The sequence below is a fragment of the Acomys russatus genome, chromosome 13 (assembly GCF_903995435.1).
Source record: "Acomys russatus chromosome 13, mAcoRus1.1, whole genome shotgun sequence".
Taxonomy (NCBI): Eukaryota; Metazoa; Chordata; class Mammalia; order Rodentia; family Muridae; genus Acomys; species Acomys russatus.
Window position 1 is genome coordinate 57152697 of NC_067149.1, and position 12584 is coordinate 57165280.

At 41.1% G+C, this 12584-nt stretch overlaps 1 protein-coding gene across 1 annotated transcript in view; it reads right to left on the bottom strand.

Moving 5' to 3' along the window:
• The window catches only part of Lrp6 (LDL receptor related protein 6), a 121065-nt gene that overhangs the window by 4420 nt on the left and 104061 nt on the right, over positions 1-12584 (bottom strand). Inside the window, exons 18-21 of the mRNA XM_051155465.1 lie at positions 7360-7596; positions 5932-6042; positions 2076-2306; positions 819-955 (exon numbers count right to left, since the gene is read on the bottom strand). Coding sequence (XP_051011422.1) covers positions 819-955; positions 2076-2306; positions 5932-6042; positions 7360-7596 — 716 coding nt within the window. The remainder of the gene's footprint in view (positions 1-818; positions 956-2075; positions 2307-5931; positions 6043-7359; positions 7597-12584) is intronic.

Sequence of the window (12584 nt, forward strand, 5' to 3'; positions counted from 1 at the left end):
TTCCCATAGATATAGACTTAGAACACCTTTATTTTCTATCTCCATCTTTGTGTCTATTCCTTTCCATCACAGTATTAGCATATTTTTCTCTCCAAAACAACTGCCTAAACACAACTTCAAAACTGGTTCCCCTTCCCTAGGCCACATTTCTTCATCCTGAACCAAATGTTGAGGGAAAAAAAACATGTCACCTACACCACTGGTTTGACACAGATAGTTTCTAATTTTTTAAATACAACTTTTTTTTATTAATTTAAGAGGAGCTCTAAGTGTGCTTCCTCTTAATTTTACTTTATACATGCAGGTACAAGAGTACATGTGCACGCATGCATCGGCAGGCTAGAGGACAACCCTGTCATCCTCAGGAAAACTATCTACCTCCTTGAAGACGGGCTCTCTCATTAGCCTCTCACTATCTAGTCTGGGCTGGCTGACCAGTGAACTCCAGGTTCTTGTTCCTCCCTCTGCAGTCCTGGGACCATGATGCAGGCCCAGCTTTTAACCTGGCACTGGGGATGGAACTCAGGTCCTCTTGCCTGTGAGAGAAGCATTTCATGGACTAAACTATCTCCCCAGCCACATGCTTATTTTCTTCTAAGTCTGTTTGGTGCTGTAGTAGTTTAACTTTTACCTGAATTGTGAAATTATTATCTAATGTTTCAACTATGTTTATTACTCCACGGTAAACTTAAAAGATTTGCAAGCACAGAACAGTGGTGATAAATTCTCTGTATTAAAAACTACTTTTACATTACCATCCCTGAGTACCCACATCAAAGTGGGTGCTCCATGTTTAACAGTGAAAGAAGTCTGCTTACTGCAGGGAAGTAAGTGCCTTTGGTGCTTGAAGAGCTGCTTGATGATGCTCCCGTGACATGGGCTCGGTCATAGGGGGGTCCACTGCTTCCCCCCATGATACTGAGCGAACTGATCATTGATTTGCCTCGAGACATTCCTGAAGGAGAGAAAAATGAGTATCATCTATAAAAATACATGAAATAACGAATCAACATTGAAGTTACAAACAGACTGACTAAAGCAACTTGTGCCCTCTTTTCCTAACAACAGCTGTAGAGAGTACGGAAAAAGAAAACAAAATGTTGAAACGAATGGTTTCATTGAGAACTATCCTCAAATACAGCCAAGCAGCTGCCACCTGATCCTGTCCAGGGAAACAGCCTTTCAAAGTTATAAGTTTTTGTGGAAGACGTAAGGAAAGGACTGTGGAGATGAGGACTGTAAACCAGAGTAGATTAAACCAACCCGTGAGTGCCAAAGAAAGCAAAGCCTCTTTATGAGACAAACACAACACAGAGAAGGTACTTCTCTTCCTACAGGACTCAAAACTACTAATGCTAAAGAAAAATTCTATTTGTTTCAAGTAGGTTCTCATTTCTACTTACTGGAAATAGGTATGGCAACAAGGAAGCATCATTCATCTGCTTAAATATCAGGACTTTTTTTGAGAGTCATAACCATAGTAAACTCCTTTTTTCAGAGATCTCTGGCTAGGCATCTCCTCCATAGTTATTAAAAGGCAAGACTCCTTTCACTAAAGGCACCACGAATTACCATAGAAAGCTTTACTGCCCAAGTGGAATGCTGGCATTTGGTGACTTTGCACCATTGTCACTGTTGCGTCAGAAGAAGGCAAAGGGCATTGCGTTCCCTACGTGTCAACCAGCTACTTCCAAATCCTTTTTTGTGGAAAGCAAGCTGATCTGTCTTCCTTTATTCCTGGACTCCATAGCTTCAGGGTCCCACAATGGTAGAATTAAAAGTGAGGGTGTTCCCCAAAGCACTGGCTGGCATGCTTTCAGTAGTAACCCCACAATATAGTCAGAGGTCTGAAGCTGGCAGATGAAGCCAGAACTAAGTCTTTCTGTGTAGAGAGATGATGTAAAAGTGTAAAGGGGGGGGGGGGGTGGGGGTAGAAAGCCCTTATGAGTTCTTAAACCTAAGGTAATCAAGTTTGTAATCCTAGGTATATCCTTTTTCCATAATGAAAATTCAGTAATTTTCTTAGCACTTAAGACTAGACAAGAACAGATTCTAAAAAACCAGTCTTCACTCACCTGGAAGAGAACCCGACAGGGAGCTTGGGTGAGGAACATAACCGAGGGGCACAGATGCTGGGCCGTGAACCACATAGTCATTAGTCATGGTCTCCCCATCTCCCTTCATACGAGGACACAGCATCCTCTGGCAGATAAAGTAAATGGTTCCAGACACAAAAATGGTGATAATTACTCCAATAACTGAACCAACTGTGTTGGTGGCCTGTGGTGCTGGTTCCTCAGTTGGATCTAAAACAGAAAATATTGTGGTTATCTAATGGAAAAACATCTGCATATTCAAAATAGCAATAAAAGAATGCAAAATAAAAATGTTAATAAACTATATAGTTTATATATAAACACATATATGTATATATCATAAAAATATGAATTAGATGGCATCATTAATTTAAATAAACGTAAAGAAGCGGCTATTAAAGAAGACAAGCCAGTGGACCAGGAAGTGTCACTGCAAACTTTTAGTCAAAAGGGACAGACCTAGAGATGTCACCAAATGTTTTTACTGGAATGGTGAAGAAGCCAAAAACAGGCTGGAATTAAGAGTTTAGATTTGAATAGTACTACTTAGTTTAGTGAAGGAAATCTGTACTGTCCTCAGGCCCTGGCTGCCTGAGAGCAAGAATACACACAGGTCTTTAATTACTACAGGACTCACAGAGGAAGACCAGAGCACTGCAGGATGGTCCTGTCTGGGACCCGCACTTTCCTGGATCTCTGGCTACCTGAGTCTTTAAGAAGCAGAAGGCATGAGAGGGAAGAACAGGAACAAGTGGATTATCAAGTTTAGCACTCACTATGCTATTCAGAAGGAAAAAAATTACCATTCTGACTAGTTAACCTATGGAATAATCGTATAATGAAGACTCTTGAAACACCTCCTGCTTCTTGAATATTCAACTCTCCCACCCAACTCATCTCTAATAGAAAAATGATTGACAGCAGCAGCACCACGTTGCCTTGGCGCCCTGAGTTCCAAATTCAGTCTGTGGAATCTGTGGCATACACTACCTTAGTTCTTGTCAGCTACCATCACTTTTGTATTCTGTTCTAGTGTCTTGGTATTCCTTCCCAATGTCAAGATTCAAGAATGAATATTCCTCTCTTGATGTTCCTGCCCCAAACTACTGGTCTCTGGGTCACACTGCTGGTGTCAGGCTTGCTCCCTCAGCACTGCAGGGAAATGTTGCTGGCAAAGGCCAGGGCTCTGCTATTTGCCATATTCAAGAGACTCTAACTTATACACTTTTCTACATGTCCCATGGAGCAGGCTCCTGTTTTCTTTTAAGCAGTATCTGCTTACTGTGGAAGATACCATTCTCCTAGTTTTACTATTTGTTTGCTTGTTTGTTGAAACAAAGTCTCACCTAGCACAGGCTGGCTTCAATCCTGCTATGTAGCTGGAGCTGAAGTGCTGATCTTCCCTACCACCCCAGGGCTGGGGTCACAAGTGTATACAACCATGCCCCATTCTATTTACTAGTTCTGATTATTCCTGCTGTCAATTAATTGAGCATGCTTCCCTGAGTCATTTCTGTCTGTCGCCACCGCTACTCTCTGGAGATCTCATCCATTACTATAGCTTTAATTACCATTAATAATCTAAAGAGTACCAAACACCTTCCTGAGCCACGATCCCATCAATCAACTTCCTAATAGTAGTAATGGGAAAGCCCATAGTCATCTTTATTTTAACATATCCCAAACTGAAGTCAGCATTATCACCACCTCTCCCAGATCCAGAGGTATAACAGATAATAAATGGGGCACATCAGTTAAGAACCATAAAGACTGGCATGGCTGTGGCAAGCTTTAAAGTGCATGCTTGTGAAAACCATTTAAGTTTAAAAGAAAGATAGCAAAACCCACCACATTAACTGAACTTTACACTCACACCAGGATATGGTACAGTACCTCCATGCTTAGTTCCTACTGCATATCCTGGTTAATTACTCCAGTCACTCTGGGTCAACTTAAAATTGCCAATTATATCTAACTAATCCTTCTGTCTCTGAAATAAGTGAAACCTCACCTTACTTTCCCAACCATTCTGTCCCCCTTGATTTAGAACATCTTTTGTCAGAAGCACAAAAGCCTTCTGAGCTTTTCAATTACCGACTAAAAGTCCTTAGCAGATGGTAGAACAACTTAGTGGGCTGTGACCAGCATTTTAAACAAAGGAAACAGAAAACATCAAGATGTAGTCTACCTCACGTACGTAAATGCTGCTGTGTGTGCTGCCGTGTGACACCTGTTTCTCTCCACATGCATCTCATCTTTACACTTCTCTTGATATGGTCCCAAGAAAACAAACAGCCTAACAGATGTCCCCGCACACAAGCCCATCACCCCCAACATGCTTCATAGCTTTTGCTTTCATGTTCCTACCTTAGCCTTGTCTTTAAAATGTCAGTGATTTTGCACTGTGAATGGAGTATCACCTCTGATTTTTAGAAGTCCCCTGTGATCTCTCTTGGTGCCACCCTAAAGACACAGCTAATGTGGCAGTCCCACTTACAGACAGCAGGTCCAGAATACCTTTCTGGCTCTGCACATAGTGCAGGATCTCTACCAATCTGTAGAATGCACTTTCATTAGTTGACATCTGATATTAAGTATCATTTTCCCAGGCAGCTTCCTTGGTCTGCTCCATCTTCACTCGTAACAAGTTGGTTGACTCCCCTTCTGGGCTACCGCTCATGTGGCTGCTCCAGCACTTGAGATGCTCACATCTCATTACCAACACTAGCTACCATGAATCAGGTAACACCTTCCCTAGGCTAAGTGACTCATACTCTCAAGCAGTTCATTCTTCTTACAATCACGCTAAATATCAGAATCGTTTTAAAGGTGAGTAAACTAATGTTTAACACGAATAAATATTTTTCTGGTGAAAGAATGATCTGTGGTTCAAGCCCTAGTCTGTAATCCTGAGATCTCTATTCTTATCTCTGTCTAAACTGCAGAGGGGTGTGCGAGCTCTGGTGCACAGCCATCCTTGACACATAACACAGGGGAGTAAGTGCTTGCTGAAGGAATGAAAAGATTCTGAACACTCAAAACTTTAAAAAATCCCTATCAGAGTTTTGTGATGGTAAACCTATGTATGCGAAATTCTACTTAGAATAATGCTTCCTGAGTTGGGATACTCTCTATGTTATAGCATTGGCCAAGCGTTATAAACCCTGAAAACCACAGGCTGTCCAGTCGATGGTCACTAAGTCTCTGGGTATACAGTGGCCTAAACATTTTCAGGCTGCATTTGTAAAAGCTCTGAAAGCCAGGACTTGTGGGATATGCCAGTAATTCAAGCACCCAGGGAGCTGACAGAAAAAGATCAGATGGTTCGAGGCCGCTCCTGCACTGATGAGTTCAAGGCTAGCCTGAGGAGTGGATGAGAGGCTAGCTCGGAGGGAAGGAAGGAAGAAGAGCGATAGACAAGCAGGCATAGAGGAAATGAGGGAGAGATGGCCGGAGAGGAAGAAGAAAGCATTTAAATTCTAGACCCTGAGAAACTGGTAGAAACACTTCAAGAAAACAGTTAAAACGCAGACTAATGTTCAGAATGAAGCTCATGTCAAGAGTTAATTTCCATGTATCTAAATTACCTGAGAATTCTGTGATTTTGGCTGTGGCAAGGTCATGCTTATTTTCTCCTGCTGTGTTACTATCTCTGAGCACAAGGAAACTATTGTCCTTAAGCAATTATTAAAAGCAGAAGATGTTTCTGGCACAAATATCTAGTATATGTTTGTTCCACATAAGGAAACCAAGATTATAAGTAAAATACAAAAAGGGAAAGATATTTTTCCAACTCTCCTTCGAGAACAATTTACATGGCTTCCTTCCTACTTACAACAGTCCAGTTCATCAGATTTGTCACTGCAGTCCACATTGTGGTCGCATTTCTTGTGCTTTCCAACACACTGACCATTGGCACAGCGGAACTGATCAATTAAACAAAGCACTAGAAAAAAGGCACAGTTTTATTTTTATCATCATGCAAAAACAAATCCTATAAAGAGTCTAATGCTTTCAAAGTACAATCTAAAACACATCACGCTCAGACACAAGGTCAATACCAATCTCTAAGGTGAAAAAGAGAAACTCTGCTTTGTTCTTAAATTTTAATTTTTGGTGCTACTTCTCAATCTTCAGAGTTTATTGGTATGGTTTCGATGGTCTGAGTATATTTGTTCCCCGAAAATTTCATGTGATGGAGTCCTGGTCCTTAGTGTAATATGGGATACAGTGGAAATAGAAGGAGCCTAGTGGGAGGAGCTAACTGGACCTCATCCTTAGACTTTGTCAGGGCACTCTCAATGTACCGTGTGAAAAAAATACGACTGCTATAAAAGAGCAACTCCGAGAAAAGGGGAGGCTTCCTTTTCAGAGGACTGGGGAGGGGGAGGGGAAGGCGGAGGAAAGGGTGAGGCTGGGAGGAGACAAGGGAGGGAGCTACAATTAGGATGTAAAGTGAATAAATTAAATTTTTTAAAAAAAGCAACCCTGGGCTGGAGAGAGTTCCAGGAACCATGCACACAGGTACACAGATAAACATGCAGGTAAAACACCCACACATTTTAAAAGGAAGGCCAAGGCTGCCCCTCCTCTCGCTCTGGCTTCCTATTGAGATATGCCCTTACCTTCCTAAATGTTCCCACCATTACACGCTGCTGTCTGTCATGAGGTTTTCCTTCACTGGAGCCTAACTACAGCAGACCATGCCCCAGACACTTCAGAACTGTGAGTTAAATAACCTGCCCACTGTGCTGGTTTGAATGAGCAATGTTTCACTACAACTCACACATTTAAACACTCGGGCCCCATTTGGTAGAGCTGTTTTGGGAGATTACGGAGAGTTGCAGTTTTGCTGGCGGAAGGACTTCCAGGGTTTGCAGTCTCACCCCACTTGCAGTTCACTCCCTCTGCTTAGTATCTTGAGGTAGATGTGAGCTCTCGGATTCCCTCCCTGCCTTTACAGACTCTCCCTCTGGAACCTTAACCTTACACTCTTTCTTCACTAAGTTGCCTTGGTCAGGGTGTTTCATCACAGCCACAAAAGCTGAAATGCCACCAGGGCGTTTCAATAAAGGTAGCAAAAGGAACATACTAATTTGCAGAGACAGTACACATATAAAATGGTTCAAGTAATTAGCAACATGCATAATGTTCATGACATAGTCAAATATAAAACCCAAATCTATGGAGCCTTTTCCCCAAATAAGAAACAAAACAAACCCACTGCATTAAATAATGCGATGCAATGAAGAACTTTTGATACCTTCACAGTTTTTCTCATCTGATTTATCCTGACAGTTCGCATCGCCATTGCATCGAAGGGCACCATCAATGCACTGCCCACTGGCACACTGGAACTGAGATTCTGAGCATACAGGACAATTGAGCTCATCGCTGTGGTCTTCACATTCAGTAAACCCATCACACCGCCAGGCCACAGGGATACAGTCAATGTCCCCGGTGAAACAAGTGAACTGCTGAGGAGAACATGTTGGAGGTTCTTCACATGATCAAGGGGAGAAAGTGACAAAAATGACAGCGGTCATACAGAGATAAGAACAATAGTCACTATGACTGCCAACTTCCAAGTATTTTAGAGTTACCTTAGAGTGAACATTTTTCCTAGCCCCGAGGTTCTTAAAACACTGCTCACAAGCCCCTCAGGATCCCTACTTCTTTTCACTGGGTCCACTATGTGAGTGTTAGAACATAGCCCAAAATGGAGCCCTGGGAGGAGAATTCTGAGTGCTTCTGAGAAAACTCCAAGAAAATAACACAAGAATCTTGTGACCTCAGTTTCTTCAAAATCACACAATAGTTCTTGAAATGTGTTTTCGTGCCCCTTCCAGGTATAGTGAATAAAAGTGAGTATATTTTATTCACTACAATCAGCTGTTGTTATTTCTTTGTATGCCTCTATGGGAAAGCATGTTTCTGCCACGTGCAGCTTGCTCACCTTGCACAGCCTGGTCCATGTGCCTGTACACTTTATCCATGTGACTCCTCTTAACTGGCAGAGTATAAACTGTCTGATGCTCTCAATAAAGTTGGCTACTGCATGGGACATTAGTCAGCCTCCCTTATCCTTTATCCTCTCAGGCCCTACCACTAGTTAGAGCAGTAAAGAGAAGTGTTTTTTACAATAATTCTAAAGCGGCATTTGCATTTTCACGTCTGCACAGATCCCACAGAAGAACAACTCATGGGTAAAGCCACAGGCACCTTAGTAGACTCAATGTAGTTGACGACAGTAGTCAGAGTCCCTGTGTGCCACACAACCATGAATCACAGCTTTAAAGAACACAACAGGCCAGGTTCACCTAGGAATGCTTATGGTGGAAACTGGTCAATAGCATATCCCTGTAATCTCAAGGAAGGAATTAGGAGTTAAAAATCACCCTTGGCCACATATCAGGTTTGAGAACAGCCTGGGCTACATGAGATCCTGTCTTTAAAGAAGAAGAAAAACAAAAACAAAAACAAAAAAAATCATGATTAAATCAGTAAGAAAAATGTTAATTGTTTAAAAAAAAAACAAGTCTTGAGCTCTTCATTTTATTTGATGGTGATGAGGTATATATTACGCTTACAAGGCACATCTAAATAGGCAAGCACCTATTTACATTGCAAACTAAATCAAAATGGAGTATTATTTTAATCTTAAAAAATGACCTACAGGCAAATTATAGTTACTTATACTCAGGTATTCAGGAATTAAACCAAAAACCTGAATAAGCCTATTACTTAACAAAAATAAATAAATAAAGAAAAGGCTGATTTGATAGCTAATTATAAAACTGGAACTTGGGCTCAGAAATTCAAATTCTAGAAATGAATCTGCTCAATTCTGCAAATCTGACAGATGAGCAGCACCCTCATTCTTCCCACAAGACACTGTCAACATTACTAGACATGAACTTTTGACATTGCACACTGAAACCAGTCACAATCTGAAGATCTAAAAATTCCATTTTTAATATATACTTTTACTTCCTACATATGAGTGGGTACCTATATGCATATATGTACACAATATACATGCCTGGTGCACAAGAAAGCCAGAAGAAAGCATTAGCTCCCCAGGAACTGAAGTTACAGATGGTTGTGGGCTGCCATGTGGGTGCTAGAAACCAAACCTGGCTTCTCTGCAGGAGCAGCAAGTACCCGGAACCATCTCTCTCTAGAATTCTGAATGAAATTCTAATACTTCCAGAAGACTACGTTCTGAAACTATATGCCGTATACAATCTACAGAAAACAAACAATGGGTACTGCTGGGCGTGGTGCTGGCCATGAACGTTTCTAGCAACTGGGAGACTGAAGATCTCAAGTTAGAGAGTCAGATGGGGTAAATGAGAGATGGTGTCTCAAACAATAAAAACAACAAAAATCAGTATCAGGAGAAGAGGTAGGGTAGGGGCTGGGGCAAGATTTCATTCTGTAGCCCCAGCTTGCCTCAAACTCACAGTAATTCTTTTCTTTTCTCTCCTTCTTTCCTTTACTTCCCTTCCCCCTCCTTCTTGTATGTGGCATATGTACACATGTGTACGGGTACAGGAGGTTGATGGCTGTCCTGCTCTACTGCTCTCCCCTTAAGACACTAAACTGGGAGCTACACTGGTGGCCAGCAAGCCCCAGTGCTGCTCCTAACTGCTCCCAGCCCTAGGGTCACAAGTACACACAGCCATGCGAGACTTCTATTGATTCTTACGTGGGTGCTTGGCCCTGTGACTAGAATCCTCATGCTTGTGCAGCAAATGTTCTTCTCTACTGAGCCATCACAGAGCACCTTGCCCTCATGTGTGCATCCAAACCCCACTCCTTCCTTCCTTCCTTCAAGAGTCAAGGTCTCATCATGTGTTCCTGCTGAACTCCTGGGCTCAAATTCACAACCATCCAAGTAACTTAATCTGGTACTACAGGTGCATGTCATCATATGCAGCAACATTAGTGACAAGTGTGTGCGCGTGTGCATGTGTATACACACATCTTTGGTAGTACTAGGAACAGAACACAAGGATTTTGCATATACCAGGTGAGCATCTATCACTGAGCTATATCCCTAGCGCAACACAAATATTTTAATATAATAAAGAAAGGTAAGTTAATGTTACAACCAAACCTATAAGAGACTACTACTTGTAAAGTAAGTAAATTAATTAATGGGAAAAACATTTTAAAAAATTAACTATTACTTCTAAAGATTTAGTATATGATCCAAGACGAATAACCGTTTTATTTGGAAAGGCTATCATTATTATTGGTGCCTGCTCATGTACACATCTGTACAGGCAGACCAATGGTCATTTCACTCTGCTCTCTGAGACAGCACTTATTACAGAAGCCAGCCAGACTGCCAATCAGTGGCAGGGTACGCTTCTTCTGACTCCTAGGGTTACAAAAGTGCACATCCACCGTGGGGACGCGAACTCCTGGAAAAGCTGCCATTACAGTCCATTTTCTAACTACATATCTATGTGAGGCCAAGTTTTCTTCATACACTCTAACCAAAACTATGTATTATAGAAGAACAATGGAGAAATCATGAAAATCCAGCAGAACATTAAAAGAATTTACAAAAACACACAAATTTACAAAGATGTAAAAATATAAAAACTCTTCATAGTGAAGTTTTTCTTGACATAACTCATTTCTGAACGTGGTCAGTGTTTAGGGTTGTTACTGTTATCATGGCTTCCTTGCTTCACAGATGACAAACATGAGTCAGAGAGGCTAAGTGATGCTCAGACACACGAGGAATGGTGATCCTAAAGAGGACGAGAGAGAACTAGAGACTGCCTTAAAGCCTCCATTACTGTATCACCCTGTGTTTGTTGTGTGAGCGAAGTCTTGTCAAACAGACCAGGCTGGTTCTGAGTTAGAGAAAAGCCTGCCTCGGAATGCTGGGATGGCAGGTTTGTAATCCTGTAATTTATTATTATTATTTAATATGTGTATCACACTATACTTAATAGATCATACTTTAATTAAAACACGTGCTAGTAAATTCTCAAAGGGACACACGAGTTTATCATATGCTGATCAGAAATGCTCTATCTTTAAAATAGACGAGTGCAGATTATAACTGAGCAATTTATATGGTAAATCTGAAGGATTGCTTTCTTAGAGTTTATTATATTTTTTAAAATTATACTAGGTTATGTGGAGAATTTAAAAGCATGAAACATGACCTATGTTCTTTAAAAAAAGGAATTTGGTTAACATAGGCATAGGTGGTTAAGAATAAAATAACTGATGGCACAGTCCACAGCGGAATGTGCAACTGGCAACAAGGACTGCAATCTCAAGAAAGGGTTCCAAAGCAGCCGTTAAAGGTCCCTCGGAGCACAGGGACCCCAAGTGCACTTACAAATAAGTAAGAAGACACTGCACAAGCAGAGAAACACATTTTGTAATGGCATGAGCACACAGAAGCAGAACGAAAAAGAACTCGCTAGAGTGGGCATCAACCAAACTCTTGTTAAGTCAGATAAAACTAGAGAGCAAATTGGGAAGACAGACAACACAAGATGACAGGTAACGCGAACTCAAATGCAATCATGTTTCTAACGCTGGGCAGACAAGTTTATATTCTACACTTATTTATATTGTGGAATCAATGTAAGTTACAAACACTGTATATAACATGCACAGAGGTTTCATTAAAAATTAAAAACCAACAGTTCCTTGCAGCACAATAACCGTAGTGTTACATAATTAACTGTGACTCAGTAATAAAAATGTGCTGATACCTTTGATACACTACTGGGTCTCAAAACTACATTACATAAGAGAATTATATAAGAGAATCCAAACGCCAAAAGATTGCATGTCACGATCCCCACTGATAATGTGCAAGAAACTAACTGTGTGGGGAGTGTAACCAGTAGGCGCTTCTGCCAGAGAATCAGCTGGTAAGAACACAAGAACTTCTCCTTCCCCATTTTCTTCCCCTTTCCTTTTCCTTCTCTCTTTTGCAGTGGAAGGCTCAGACAAGTCACACTAAGTAGCCCCGGCCAGATTCTAATTCACTCTGTGGCCCAGTGCTGGGAGCACGGCATGCACCCCTGTACAGCGCAACATCTGTTTTTGTGACTGCTCTGGCTTTTCTTTCCCAGCTTCCTGGTTTTTTTTTTTTGTTGTTGTTTTTTTTGGGGGGTTTTTTTGGTTTTTTTTTTTTTTGGAGAAAGGGTCTGGTTGCCCAGGCTGACCTTGAACTGTCTCCATCTCCCAAGCACACTACCTTTAAGAGTATTTTCTTAAGAGTAACATTCTACATCTTAAGTTGGGTGACCGTTGACACAGTTGTATCCATTTTCTAAAACTTGCTATTTATTTTATATACAAATTTTAAAAATTCACTTTATAAACAAAAGAGCTATCTCCTTTAAAAAGACATCTTCTAACTGAAAAATGGGATCCTGGCTCAGTTTTATCTGTTATTAACAAAGTGAGAAACTTCTTCAGGACTTGCTTTTTTAAAGCAGG